General features: G+C 38.3%; 1 protein-coding gene across 2 annotated transcripts in view; it reads right to left on the bottom strand.

The window, feature by feature from the left end:
• Positions 1-16,024, bottom strand: part of rnf17 (ring finger protein 17) — a 107,506-nt gene that overhangs the window by 41,017 nt on the left and 50,465 nt on the right. For both annotated transcript variants that reach the window (XM_056260672.1, XM_056260671.1), the window contains exons 14-15: positions 2,907-3,033; positions 1,247-1,413 (exon numbers count right to left, since the gene is read on the bottom strand). In XM_056260672.1, coding sequence (XP_056116647.1) covers positions 1,247-1,413; positions 2,907-3,033 — 294 coding nt within the window. The remainder of the gene's footprint in view (positions 1-1,246; positions 1,414-2,906; positions 3,034-16,024) is intronic.

Raw genomic sequence — 16,024 nt, forward strand, 5'->3', positions numbered from 1 at the left:
TGATGGATCCATGTTCTCATTCCGTTTACGCCAAATTTTGACTCTACCATCTGAATGTCTCAACAGAAATCGAGACTCATCAGACCAGGCAACATTTTTCCAGTCTTCAACTGACCAATTTTGGTGAGCTCTTGCAAATTGTAGCCTCTTTTTCCAATTTGTAGTGGAGATGAGTGGTACCCGGTGGGGTCTTCTGCTGTTGTAGCCCATCCGCCTCAAGGTTGTGCATGTTGTGGCTTCACAAATGCTTTGCTGCATACCTCGGTTGTAACGAGTGGTTATTTCAGTCGAAGTTTCTTTTCTATCAGCTTGAATCAGTCCGCCCATTCTCCTCTGACGTCTAGCATCAACAAGGCATTTTCGCCCACAGGACTGCCGCATACTGGATGTTTTTCCCTTTTCACACCATTCTTTGTAAACCCTAGAAATGGTTTTGCGTGAAAATCCCAGTAACTAAGCAGATTGTGAAATACTCAGATCGGCCCGTCTGGCACCAACAACCATGCCATGCTCAAAATAGCTTAAATCACCTTTCTTTTCCATTCTGACATTCAGTTTGGAGTTCAGGAGATTGTCTTGACCAGGACCACACCCCTAAATGCATTGAAGCAACTGCCATGTGATTGGTTGATTAGATAATTGCATTAATGAGAAATTGAACAGGTGTTCCTAATAATCCTTTAGGTGAGTGTATTCTAATAATCTTAACTCTCATCATGAGAACAAAAAGTATTTAAATGTTTTTTGTCTTTCCTTGCCATCTCTAAATAGTTTTCCAAATTCTAACATTGTTTATTATGAAATGCTCTTCATATGCTGGAAAGGCATAGACTTTTGGCTCTAGAAAAAAATATTATAGATAAAGCTCCGAAAGATCATTACCATAAACAACCCTGAGTAATTGTGGTGTGAAACGCTTTGTTGTTTTAAGCGGTGCTCACTTTAATCTGTAGAAACGGAAGTTTAGTGCTTGTCAATTGTCCTGTCATGATAATTTAAAAACTAATTAATTATTGCGCTCTTTTAAACAGTACAAGGAGCAGTCATAGACCAAAAGAAACAGACAAGCACCAATTCAGTTTTCGTGCAATATATTCAAAGTCTTATAAGATAATAAACATTATACACAATAGAAGATTGTGACTCTCAGAATCGGATCGGATCGGATCGTGAGGTGCCTAAAGCTTCCCACCATTAGTGTGCTGTAAGGATGAAGTTAACAGCCCCAGATGTGACTATTACACACCTGGCCAGTTCCATGAACACCAGATGCTCCCGCAGAGACACCATCGCCGTTTTCCTCATATCCACTAACAGCGTGTCTCCGTCCTCACCGAACACCTGCATCTCCACAGCCTCAGTGCCCAGCAGTCTTCTCATCTCGTCACTTGCCTCTGAAGTCCACCCATTCACCTGATACACATAAAACACAAACAACTCATCACTTTCCATGTCTTCTCAGTTATCAATTGTGCCTGGACACAAGCCACGTTCAAACACTTAATATTCTCTAATAACATCTATAAAACAGAAATAGATATGAAACAAAAGTTTTCCACCACTAGATGGAACCCATAACTTCCTGTGGTTGAAATGTGAGAAAACTTGTTTTAACATGTATTTTGTGCACTCAATAACAACACTGATAACTGGTTGTGTTGTTAGAGTCAGTGTTGGGCAAGTTACTTTTAAAAAGTAATTAGTTACAGTTACTAGTTACTACTTCCAAAAAGTAACTAAATTAGTTACTCAGTTACAAATTTTAAAAGTAACTAGTTACTTAAGAAAGTAACTATTGCGTTACTTTCAAGTAAAATTAAATTTTAAATGCTCAAATGTGACCCCACCTCTACCCCTCTTTAACGGAACTTACAATACATGTGCATGTTCAATTATTTATGATAAATCTGAATATTATAATGAAATGGACACTTATTACAATACATTATTAACAGAAACATGAAACATTGTACACACATCTAAAAAAAAAAATGTTGCTGTGGGACTAGCCTCCAATCAAATGCCATGTAGATATTATGTTTATATAGTGGATCAATGCAAATAACACAATAGATGTTTTGGAACTTTTGATATTTATTGCCCCTCAACAGGCCACAACTGGGCAAAATTAAATTAAGCTTGTTAAGCTCGTCGCCATACCTGTCTCTCGTTGACTGACTGGCTTGCTTGTGTTGTTCATTGTGTGTCCTGTCCTGTCCGACTATGCGTTATGATGGGTCGTTCGCAATTCATGAGCGTTAGCCGTTAGTGATGATGGATCGACTCGTTCGCGAATGAGCTTTTGATGGGTCGTTCGCGATTCGCGAATGAGCCGACTCTAAGAGCCGGCTCTTTTAGGTGAACGTCGGGAGCTGGCTCGCATATCTGAAGAGCCGACTCTATTTTTATAAATTTAGCCTATAGAAATTAAATAATTATGTAATAAAAATTTAAATATTATAGTCAAAGTCATTTAAAGAGCCGTTTGTGAGCCAAAAGAGCCGGCTCTTTTCAGTGAGCTGAGTCAAAAGTGCCGAATGCCTACTACTATGCGTGCTTTCGAACACCCGCCCAACTCTACCTCTGATTGGCTTACAATGACATTTTACTCTACCTCAGTCGTCAGCATTTATGCGCTTGTCTCGTGCTCTACCCACTAACCAAGGAAGAACAGTAAAAAAAGTATTTGCCTCTCGCTCAGAGATCTAGTTGGTCTGATGAAAAAAAAAACCCAGCTTCATCAGTTATAGTAACGCGCCGCATTTTTTGGCAGTAACGGGAACGGCGTTATTAAGATGAGAAGAGTAATCAATTAGATTACTCGTTACTGGAAAAAGTAATGCCGTTATTTATAACGCCGTTATTCCCATCACTGGTTAGAGTAAATACATCTCCACAGCTCTTACCAAGTCCGAAGGAATGATATCTTGAAGGGAACATTTGATGGCCAGAGGAGCCCAGCCGTTTATTTCCATTAGAGCAGATGCATCAGGTCTCCGCAGACACTCATTCAACGAGCTTAAACCTCCATCACTAAAACACACAAACAGAAAACATGATTTGCAAACAGATCAATCTCAGTCAAATCTAATGCCATGAGCAGATTCACTATTTGAAGATACAACAACGTTCAGGTCCAGATCCAGAAATGCACACAACTAACAAATAAAGAGGATTTTGAGCCTTTAAAAATGACAACAAGGGCTGTTGCGGTGAAGGAATTTACCCTGTGGTAATTTTGAGTGGCTCAATAGTGCAATACGCAGTATTATCACCATTTATTTAGTTTTAGATGTATTTATATTTATTAGGGGTGTAACGATACTAGTGCTGCCACTAACGACTAATTTTCTAACGACTAATTTTTCGATTAGTCGACTAGTCTAAACGACTAATTTAAAAAAAAAATTGTTTGTCATTTCGTTGTGTCCATTTCATTTTGAACTCAACTGAAGGGCCAAAATATAAAATGTCACCTATTGAAAAACATTATGTATTAACAATCTAAGCATAAGTATCTGCATTTCCATTAGGCTATACCATATTAGTCAGAGTCCTAATCTAATCCTCTATTAACAAACATGCATGTATTCATTACTTAAATTAGCTCTTTGTTCTGCCTTAAATGAATACATTAGCTTACTGAACATTTTTATATGTACATTTCTGAAATGCATAACTGATAACATCACTCTGAATTGTAGGCTAAAGTAGATGCAATGCATCCATTTTAGGTAAAGCTGCTTTGAAACAATATGTATTGTGAAAAGCGCTATACAAATAAATTGGAATTGAACTGAAAGAGTCTGGACTAGCCTATACGCTTAGCTCTGCCTCATAATGAATCGCGCTGAAAGCAGGCAGGCACGCAGCTATGCAGCTTGCGTTTACACTTGCGTGCATGCCGGGCCCGTGCAGCGGTTCGCGTGAATGTGAAAGCAACACGGACTCCGGTGCGCGTTTTAGCTGATTATGTATTTAGTTAAATAAAACGCATGTAAGGGATGATAGTGTTGATGATTTACCTTGGATACGAGCGAGAGTGAGTCTGCAGTGTATTCAACAAATTTGGAAAAGAGTCTCCTCAAACAATCGCGCTCGGGCAGCAGCAAACGAGCCCAGTGTGAAAGCACCGTCACCTGCCTCCGCAATTTTTCATATCAAAGCAGTGAAGGCAGGGGAGGGGGAAGGAAGAGGATGGCAGATTAACCAGCAGGGCGCGCGCAGCGCACAGACTGGTGTGTGGAGGTGAATTACAGTGAGCCGTTTGAGATGGGAGACCAAAAATAAATATGCGGTCAATAGTAAAACGACGCGTCGACTAAAAAAAAATTGGTGTCGACTAGTTTGCATGGTCGATTATGTCGACTAATCGCGGCAACACTAAACGATACACGTATTCGTATTGAATTGTTGGACCAATTTTCCTGCCGACCAAAAATGTCGTTATTTCTAAAGTAAGCGCGCTCATAATGTAAGAGACGCTGACGTGACCACAACATTGCCCAACAACAAATGGCAAATGTAATGTAATCGGAACGAAACTGAGCTACTCGTTATTGTGTGGTTGACGGACCGTTTATCAGTTTGGACCAATGCAGCGCGAGCCGATCTTAATCAAGCAGCACTGTTACTACACAGCGAAATCCAGTAAAGAAAAAAATTTGAATTCGCCAGTGAAGTAATAACATCGCTGCGAGATCTAGTGAGAAACATTCACATTTCTCCGTTATTAACATATCAAACAGCGCTGATGTGGAAACCAGGAAGAAACATTGTGCCATGAATGAACTATTCAGTGTCCACAGATCAGCAACATTCACCATGGATGTACTGTAGTAACACTACTAACAGTAACCATGGAAGTTTGGCAAGAATAGTAGGCTATAATGCTTTCAAGTAACATTACGTCGGTTTTATTTTGACATTATGAATACAATTGCTGCCCTCAAATGTTAATCTGAAATAAAATAAACCTTTGTTTATAACTACTACAATATTACATTTCATTTTGTCCAAGGAGCGGTTTTGTTTTATATGCTCCTAAGAAAAGTCAAGTATAGCTCTATCATTGCTCAAAAGTAAAAAAAATATCATACTTTATGATGTTAGTTTTAATAAAAATATTCGAACCGAACCGTGAATTTTGTTAACCGTTACACCCCTAATATTTATGGCTATATAAATAAATGTTACAATTAGGGATGCACAGAATGTTCAGCAACCGAAATTATTCGGCCGAAAATATAAAAAAAAGAATAAGTGAAAAGGCCAAATAAATTTTACTGAACAATGACGTTTTTGATTGTCAAGGGGTGCATCTGCAAAATCTTACAGCACTATTTAGTGTAGGCCTAATTCAAGTCAGCGAGGAGATCAAGTTAGAGACGCGTGTGTTTAATGAGAATATTCAAAAAGAGTATCAAATTATTAATTATGCGCAGTAAGTTGTGAAAAAATAAATCTAATGTTGCATCGGGCTGAATGACGCGCCCCAGAAGCGCTCTCTCAGACAGCGCACGATTCCGAATTCACTTCTCCTTGCGCCTGAATGGTGAAATACTGACACACAGGTGTCAGTCAAACTGCCCATCATGTGGAGTATCTCGCGTAAATACAGTCGGTTGTGGCTTAACCGCTCGGTGAAAACCGGATATGTGTCAGTATACTGTATTACCGGTAGATCCAAGCATTGGTCTTAAAATGACAGCAGCCTTAAATACCTGTCTGTGTCATATTAATGTTAACCCCCTGGGGTCGGCTATCGCGCCGGCGCGATTGTCTCTCTTTTTTTCTTATCAGTGCAAAAGAGACTCAAATAACTCTGTCGATTTTTGTGATACAGGCAAGTGTTATAGATCATTCAAAACTGTTAAATGTCTACTTTTATTTGTGTACACTAATAATAAAAACAAAATGTTGTGTTTTTCGTAAAATAAAGAAAATAAACATGATGTGTGTTCTGTCGTCTCTCTCAATGTGAAGTTCATTCTGAAACGCGATAGAAAATCATCTTTAACTCAGCAAATACTTGCTACCCACACGTGAGAGTTATGTCTTTACAAAGCTTTAAGTCTCCATTTTTAAATGATGTAAATCATACCAAAAACAAATATTCTCTGTTTAAGTAATCCGTATGAAAGGAACGACATGTACAGTTTCTTCAGCCTGAGCTCATTGACTCTAATGTGACCACGCCCACACGCGCGTGAGCTGTTCAAATGCAAATGATCCACGTGAAGGAACGCAAACGCCCTCATCACCTCTAAACAAAGAATCCAAACTTGATGAAAAGCAGAGCAGGACTGAAGTGTTTGGTCTGTGCACCTTTGATTTGCCTCAGAATAATTAGAAGAACACGATTTGATTATGAGAACGATTTTTAAGGTAAGACACATAATAAGCGTCTTATGGTTGTATATACTTTACATTGTAGCTACTAGTTAAACTGGTGCCAGACTAAAATGTTATGAAATGAGATTGGAGTGAATATACATGTACACACAAGAATGTTTTTATCTTCGATAATTAACCCTCTGGGGTCTGAGGTGTTTTTGGGGTCCTTGAGATGTTTTGACATGCCCTGACATTTGTGCTTATTTCAGCTACTTAAAACATACCATTTGCCAACATTTAAATTTGCTGTATTCAGCACAAACTCTGCTACAATAATATGTAAGCAAAATGGATGTACATGTTTGCATTTTATAGAAAAAAAATATTATGCGTGGTTAGTACGTTTTGGGAAAAACAATGTCACCGCAATAAGGCCATTTAACACATACTGAATGTTGTCCACGCAGGGATTAAAGTGAAAAAAATTCTTCTGTCTATTTAAATATTCGAGACCAATAGCGTTTTAAGGGAAGATGTTTAAAACCGATCTAATATTGAGTAATTTAAAAGCTATTTTAATCTATGAAAAACAATTACTTATCTTGACAAATAATCAACCATCTACATAACTTTTCAGTGCATGTTTTTATTTATCTTATGAGACCAAACAATGCTAAACTATATTAATATATAGTTTGTGCCATGGCAAATTGTTTTGGCTGAGGGCAAAGTGAAGTTTTATAACTTTATTATGTAGGCTATATTTAACTTTAACTTTGTAGCCTATTACAGAGCTGACTTATGTTTAATTGAAATGTTTGCTTTATTTCTCATTGTATAGCTTATTATAGCCTACCTATTAGGCTACTACTTTTGAACGGGATATTAGCATTAAAACTGACATTTAACAAAAAAGAGACATGGTTGTGTAATTTTATATATTCTAAAATATATAAAATATTATATTACTATGCATTCTCTTCACTGTATGTGTACGCATAATACAATAAAACGATACAACCCTGTCTGTTTGTTAAATGTCAGTTTTAATGATAAATAATGTTTCATATTTTTAAAATGAAAACAAAAAGAAGCAGGTTTGTGTTTTAGCTATATTTCGTGTTGTTATAACTATATGATAAATCAATGTGCGTTGCCTGAACCACATTTGTGTGGCCATTTATATGTTTATGATAATAATTATGTTCATTTATAAAAGAAAAGAGGCACAGTGGTGTTGATGAAAAAAGGCAGAGTTGATAACCGGAGTAGCCGCGTGCTGAGTGACGCGATCAAGAACGCGCTGTTAGCAGCGTCCTCTCGTCCTCGGGAGTTTGTTCTCCTGAGTCGAACTTGGCAAGTCCGAACTACCAAGGACGCAAGTCCGAAGTTTGCGTACTTGGTATTGAGAAACGACCAATATTGACCCGCGTTCTGTTTTCTATCATGGGACCGCAGCAAACGAGCTGTAGCCTCGCCTGACAAGATTGAGTGAACAGGGTCCAGGGAGCAGTTTTTCCGTGAGCGGGAATTGAAAAACCGGAGTGGACCATGAGCAAAGTGATTACAGAATGCTTAGAGTGGAGAGAGGAACGTGCTTTTGCTCCACTCCAGGCTTTATCACATCCCCCCTCAGCAGGGTGAATACGCATCATCTTTCCTTAATTTAAGACCTATTCAAACTAAAATTAAGACATTTATCACACTGTTTGCGAAATGAAAGCCTATTTACGGCCTTAAAATTATGAAAAGTTAATTTAAGACATAAGGACAGACGGGAACCCTGCAATTGACGGATATCCGTCATAGACTCGCTGCAATTAACGGAAATCCGTCGTAGCGACGGAGAACTTTAATCCCTGTCCACAAGACTTTTGAGTTACTATTCTTGTAGGCTAGAATTTTTACTTCAAAATGAAGTGAAAATCATTCTGACCACTCTTTCACAAACAACAATATAACGATTTAAATTTCTTACGTCAGTTTTTGGTTAGCACTGCTGTATGCGTGGGAGTGTGAATGGCCATGAATATTAATGTGATTTACACCTGGGTGGGAAGACTAAAGACACTCCCCCAATGGCCCATCAAGGTGCTGTGAGGCAGCCTGAACTAAGAATGATTCACTGATGAATAAAAAGTTAAAAAGAACAGCATTTATTCAAAATAGAAATCTTTCCTAAGAACGTAAAGACTTAGTCACTCCTATCACTTAACACATCCTTTCAAAAAAACAAACATAAAAAGACCAAACTTGTTTTTTTTATAAAAAAAAAATTTATTCAAAGAATCCTAAAAAAAACTATTACAGGTTAAAAAAAATTAAGCAGCACAACTGTTTCCAACATTGATTTTAAAAAAAATCATATTAGAATGATTTCTGAAGGCTGATGGTTAGTTAGGTAAGTTAGCGGTACATCTCACTGATGCTGACATCTGTCCATTTATATTTGCAGCCTTTTGCAGTTGCCTTGGCAGCCTGGGTAATAGACTAACCAAAACTGAACATTTATATATAAAAAATATATTGTATTTAGACAGTATCACATATTTGCATAGGCGTCGATTTCGGTGGGGGCGGTGGGTACGCGTCCCCACCAGATTTCGTCATGAGTCATTTTGTACCCACCACTTTTGGAAACATTGAGGCACGGATGTACCTAATACAAATAAAACATCTACAGTTAACTAGCAGAGCATTCATTTAGTCCGCTCTTAAATAAGAGATCTACCGCTAAAATGTTTTGTTTTTGAACTCAAGCTAAGCGCTCGTGTCTGCTGCTATCAGTGTCATTGATACAGTGTTCTCTTGTGGCGGCGCGCGCGCAGTCTTCACTCGGACGCGCTCTTCAATCTATCGCCGTTGCGGCGGACACTATTCATTCCGGTAAAATCACAAAATAAAATGCACACAAACGTGTGCATTATCCCTGCTTGATATAAACTGTAACCACTGATAAACATATTCGGTTTTGATGAGAGAAAAAAAAACTATACCGAGGGCGGATTAGAACCCGTAACCTCTGACACGCTTGGCAAAAGATCTGCCACTAGACCACTGAAGTACTCAGGCAAAACTTGCGGATCGTTTTTTAGTCCGATTGAGCCGTCAATCCGATTATAAGGGTCCATGCAAAGACGCGCAAATGTGTGCCAGGCACGTGTGCGCGCTCCGAGCGCGTGTTCTCCACCGCGGAGAACATCGTCAATAAAAGGAGAGCCGCACTTGATCCAGATCAAGTTGATAAATTGGTGTTTCTAGCAAACAATATTAGGAAATGAATTAGGCTAGGCTATATAGGCCTTACTCCTGCTGCTGTTTAAGTTGTCACGTTATTGTTTGTGCCGTGCTGTTCCGCTTCAGTTTTTCCCCATGTAGCGCCTAATTTTGTGAATGCGTAATCAGGATGATTTTCACATAAGTTTTGAAGCAAATATTCTAGGCTATGTGATACAATTTTCAAAAGTCTTGTGAAGAAATAATCAGTATGGGTTTCATGACCTTATTTCAGTGACAATGTTTTTTTTTGTTTTTTTCACAAACCACGCATAAACGTCATTATCTCAAAACTAAAAACTTTTACATACATGCTGCTGACATATTACTGTAGCAGAGTTTGTGCTGAATACAGTGTAATCAGACTTTAGCCATGAAAATGTCACAAGTATCAGAAAAAAGCATAAATGTCAGAGCATGTCAGAACACCTCCAGGGCCCAGAAAACACCTCAGACCCCAGAGGGTTAATCAAACAACAAAAGATGCACTTTTTTGTTGTAGGCATACAAACGTAACATTCTTTCAGCAGTTAGTTATAGGCCTAATATAAGCTCAAAGATGGCCAAATAATAATATCATTAGTTTAATAATTTATTTATTGTGCTTTGTTGGTATAATGTCTTCTGGAATGTAAACAAAATGTTCATTGTTAAAGCTGCAGTCTGCAGTTTTTCCTCTTTGTCGCCATCTCTGTTCGAAATCTGCAATTGCAGTAATTCGCGGAATTATCAACTTTACGTGAGTTGTACTTCGACATGGCACAGCGCGGATGGACACAATGTTTGAGGAGAGAGTGCAGCTGTCAGTCACCGCGCCGTTGTGGATACTGGCAATTCAGAATCACAGATTATTCTTTTTGGAAGTATGACCAACATAATAATTTTCACCAGAAAATGTCATCTGAGCAAGTTAGTAACATCCACTTTTGTTTTGGTTCTGACATTGCAGTAAATTGCGCTGATTAAATCTAAAAATCGCTTATCATATCACGCAAAACCGTGCAAATTATACTTTGTTCTCAAATTGTTAATGTGAACAACGTCAGCTTTGTGTGACTACATGTAATGTCCTTCCGATATGTAGGCTATCCTTGTTTTCGCATGGGTCCGGTTGCAGTCTCTTTTTTTCTGTAGCCACTCTGAAGTCCAAACGAAGTCTTTTGCATTTTACAATGGGTGAGTCTCCAGTTATCACTGGTGATTGTCGTTTGAACCTTCCTGGATCCGCCATCAAATTGATAAGTTTAATTATAATCAAGTGCTGTGAGAAAAGGCTATGAAAAATTGTCACAAAAAAAATGCGGAAAACCCGTGTTCGGTATTCGGCCTTCGGCTAAGTGTTTCATTATATTCGGTTTCGGCTTCGGCCAAGAATTTTCATTTCGGTGCATCCCTAGTTACAATGTGGTCAGCAGGAACAGAAATAAGGACATATACAGTAACCAATGTAACTGAAACAAAACAGCGTTGAAACAGGAAGTGAAGTAAACAGAAGAGAATGTCAAAATTAGGGGTCGACCGATCTGTGATTTTCAGGGCCGATGCCGATTATTACAGATCAAATAGACCGATAACCGATATTTTGAACCGATATATGTCTGGTGTAAAAATGTAAATTAATCTCAAAATTAAGAATAACAAAGGGTTTTGACAAATACTTTCTTTAAATGATTTTAAACATATCTTTGAATCTGAGGACTGTTATTAATATTAATAATTATAATAACTTAAAAAGTGCAGGGAGCACCCAGCAGCATTCTGTAAACACTTTGTAAAACCTAAAGACTATTTTAATGTTTAAATTAAATTTTAGTAATCAAAAAGCATTTCTAATTAATTGAAATCAAACTTATTCAGTTTATTTACAGTTTAACAAAAATTACATTTTTAGGGCCCTATGAAAAACGGAACTTTTATTTTGTCGGGTTGCCGTGGAGATCTTTGAGTTTCTGTGTGTTTATGATATGACGATAACTTTTCTCAGTTGAAGCATTAAAAAGCTCATGAAGTGACTAAGCGACTCTGGAGATGATGTTTATGCAATCATGTCCTCATATAATGATGCGGCTGAGGCTGAAAACAGCGCAAGTGTCACGCGTGCTCCAGTGTGTGTGTGTGTGTGTGTGTGTGTGTGTGTGTGTGTGTGTGTGTGTGTGTGGTAACTGAAATCACGCGTCTGCACCATTCATTTAGAGACACGCAGGATTCATATTTAAATAGTCTTTTTGCGGTTTGAAATTTAATTTGATTTGTACTGACCTGCTTTTTATGAATTCATCAAAAAGTTGACAAATTCCGTGATATTCCGCTTTATACAGTAAATTCCGTTTTTATGACTGGATTTCGTCTGTTTTATGCATCGCGGAAATCACAGGGCTCTATTATATTGAGGTATTTTGCAACTTCAGTGTAGTAATTTGTTGCTTCTTCAGCAAAGTCTGCTGCTGCCTTAACTTTGAGAGACAAACTGATGATCAGTGAAGTGCTCCAGTCAGCAAGTGCTTTCGGTGTGAGAGTGCAAAACTTTCAGTGCCTTCAGCTTTCCGCGTTGATCCTCCGGACTCGTGACTCCCAACAAATCAGATGGGCAGGGACATTAATCTAGTCTACAGAGTGGTGAGTTCCGACAGATGTGGCTGCGTTAGAGCCAAATATAGCGCATTTCAAAATAAAATTATTTTATCGGCAAATCGGTTTTGAAAATGGCCGATACCGATAACCCTAAAAATGCTTAATATCGGCGCCGATAATCAGTCGACCCCTAGTCAAAATAAGGGTCCACATAACAGAACATAACACAAACCTGACAATTAGCTTGTTAGGCTATTGTTTTATGTATAACAGTTAGATCCGATCCTCAAATCTCCATTGACTCAATGCATTGACCAGTGCTGATGCCATTCATTAGCCTGGGAAAACCCAGACAACTTCCGGCAAATTTAGATTTGCTCTGAAAGTTAGTCTGGCAAAGAGCTCATTCAAGCCTATTTCCAATCCATCGAAATCGAGGGACCAATCAGAAACGTTGGGGCGGGCTTTACACGATGACGACAGCGCTGGGATTTTGAAGCAGATTTTGTAGCCTACATTACAAAGATAGATGCCGCCGTCGAACATCAATCGCTTAAAACAGACGCGATAGCTGATTCGAACGATTTGATTGTTTCCTTTTTGTTAAAAACCGAGCAAAGAACAACACTCAGAGATGTTTCTCCGCCGCTCTGCATACGTCATCTCCTTCATCGCTCTGATTGGTTTTAGGTCTATCCTCAATGTCCGTTGGTGACGCCCCTCTGGAAATGATTTGTCTATGACGCTTTGCCAGACCATAACTCAGTTACAACTGAGAAGAGAATGGTCTGGTTTTAACCAGGCTAGCCATTCATGGGAAATACCCTTAAACGTTAAAAGGATGATACAACAAAGATTTCACTTTCCTTGGAAACAGCAACTAGGGGTGTGCAGTAGGGATGGGCATTTTTCAAAAATATTGCATTCGAATATTCGGGCTCATAAAAATCGAATATTCGTTTATTTAAATGACGTTTAACGAAAAAGATGTTATTTTTTAAGTAAAAAAAATTTTTCACGTTTTTGTCACCACTTCTGAACAGCTTACAATTAGGCAATATACACAACAAGCTTACAATATATGTTAAAGTTTTCTTTTAGTTGAAAACATTAAATAGTAGGCCTATGTGTAAACAAAAAATATAAAAAAACAAAAGCATTAATAAAAGCATGCTTAAGCAGCGCGAACGGGGAAAAAAACGCCTAATAAAGCAGATTGCGCCAGATATCGTACAGAACGTACACACACACACACGAGTCAGCATATGATTATCGTGTTTATATTGTTTCACGTTTTTATTGAGAAAAACAATGTCCAGATGAAGGGGCGCCGCCAGCAATTTATGCTCGAGGGAGAAAATGCGCTTTGCTGACTGACGCTTCAGAGACACAAAGATAACGGTGTTCTAAGTTTCTAACAGCACTTTGCGTTTTCTGTTCTTAAACCTGTCTCCCTCAACGAAACCTAAAGGAAGTATATGTCTCAAAATCATTTTGCTATAAGATAAGTTATCATTTCGGATCATGCGGGGTCCAGCTGCGCTTACCTGCAGTCGTGAATGCAGTGATGGACAGCTGTCTTTCCTCATTCGACTGTTTGGATTTCATGTGATTTCTCATTGTGTTGATGATATTATAACTCAGATTAATTAATTAATTCGATCAAAAGTAATTCCATTTAGTAAGATCATTTTCAAGTAATTCCAAACTTCGCGAGGCAGACGACAACATTATGTGATCAAATACACACAACTTGTTAATACACTCCACAGCGCCACCCAGTGCATTTAATTATAACTGCGAGTTAGTGCTTGGGATTTATCATGGATTCACTGCATTTACGGCCAGCAAAGCAATGTAGTAAAATTCGAATAGTATTTTATTTTTCGAATAATAATTACAGATCGAATATTCGAAAATTCGAATATTCGTGCACATCCCTAGTGTGCAGTAGGGCTGGGTAAAAAAAAAAATTTGATTTCTCAATTTTAATCGATTCTCATTTTTACAAACCGATATCGATTCTTAAATCCCAAGAATCGATTAGTCATCCTTTTGATGAATAAATGAAACATTGTAGAGCGCATCCGATCCAATATATGGCAATAATCTTTGTGCTATTTTTTTAAACGAAATTCAAAAACAAATACTGTTTTGGCGCTGTGGCGTGAGATCGCTCTGGCGCAGCTCAGCTCAAGGGAAGCAGCAGCGCGGAGCGCACATGATCTTCTCTTCCACCTTAATAATACCAGTTACAGCGCGTAATAAACATGAATGAGCATCTGAAAGTGTATTAAAAGATAGAGTACAACTTATCGAAATCCGTATCATGTTACATGGAATCGTTCAATCAGTGTTTCAACCGTGGAAAGACGTCATTAAAACAGCTTGTAACCAATGTCATGTAATGTCACATTTACCTCAGAAAACCATAAACTAGTTAGTCACAGGGTTTTTCATGCATAGTAGGGCTGTAACGATACACCAAACCCACGATTCGATTCGTATCACGATTTTTGACCCACGATTCGATTCGTATCGCGATTCTGTCACGGGGGCGGGGCTTGGGGTGAAAAAAAGAGATTTTGAGAGAGAAAAAATATATATATACTGGTATTTTTATTAAATTACATTAGGAAAAACCTGTATAATCTGAACACCAAAGAACAATAATAACTATGCAAATTATTAAACTAAACTAGGCAGTGTAGGCTGCTGCTTTTGGGTTGTGTCCTGTGCTCCAACTAAATTGATTTCGGGATGGTGCCGTAGGATATGCATCTGCATGTTGGACGTGTTGCCGGTCAATTGAGGAAGCTTATTAAAACACTTACGGCAAATTGTGTATCTTGTAGATTACACGATTGCCATCCCTGTTCTCCACCGTGTAGCCGAAATGTTGACATACTGCTGACTGAAATGTAGGCTATTGGGAGGGTCCGCAATCTCTGGGTTGTTTTCTATGTTTCTTAACGTTCTTCAACTAGCTCGCGTCACATGGAAAGGTAGTCACGACTCACATGATATGTAACATGTAAAAAGACGCTTACAAGTTAATTTTTAAAAAATAGTTGGTTGGGATGAGTCACTGAGTATTTAATTATAGAATATCAAATAGGTTGTGCGATTATGGTCTAAAAAAATCTCCAATTTTCGGTGCTGATGCGGTGGTGACACGTTCATGTAACGTAAGGGTGGCACTGCCAATAAAGCACCTAAAAGCTGACACAAAGAACCGGCAAAAGTAATGATTATGAATATGTCAAATATAGCAAGGAGACATTTAATTGTTTATTAGTGTTTTCTGTCAGTGTCAGCTGCAAAGACGAAGTTGCGATGCTGACTCGCGATCTTCGCAGTAGTGAACGCGCCAGAGAGAAATGCACTTTTCATACGGATTACATAAGCAGAGAGCAGTCTGTTTTCTTTCGTTTTGAATTGTTCGGTTTAAAAGTAGACATTTCAATATACCGGTAGATATATTTCTCAGGTCTATAGGCTTATACACTGGGTTTCGATTCATATGAGACGAGCTCCAGTTCACGCGCCGGCCTCTCTGTGTCGTGATTATCTGTCTGCTATATTTACTAATTTATTAAATCCAGGCAGTTGGTTGATGAAACATTTATTAAAATTGAGATACAATTAATACAAAACGAAATTCAATTTAAAGTCTTTGTGCTTTCTGTTTGAGGTCTCTGAAAGTTTTAGTGCCGCTTCCAGAGAACTGTCACAACATTGTTTTTTTCCTCTTAAATGCGAACACGAAAAATAAAACAAAATGAATATTTTATGTTCTGGGGAGAGCCAACCCTCCTTCATCCGGTGGGTAGCCTAGTAG

This window comes from Rhinichthys klamathensis, unplaced genomic scaffold, assembly GCF_029890125.1.
Source record: "Rhinichthys klamathensis goyatoka isolate OS25496 unplaced genomic scaffold, OSU_Roscu_1.1 h1tg000177l_1, whole genome shotgun sequence".
Lineage (NCBI taxonomy): Eukaryota > Metazoa > Chordata > Actinopteri > Cypriniformes > Leuciscidae > Rhinichthys > Rhinichthys klamathensis.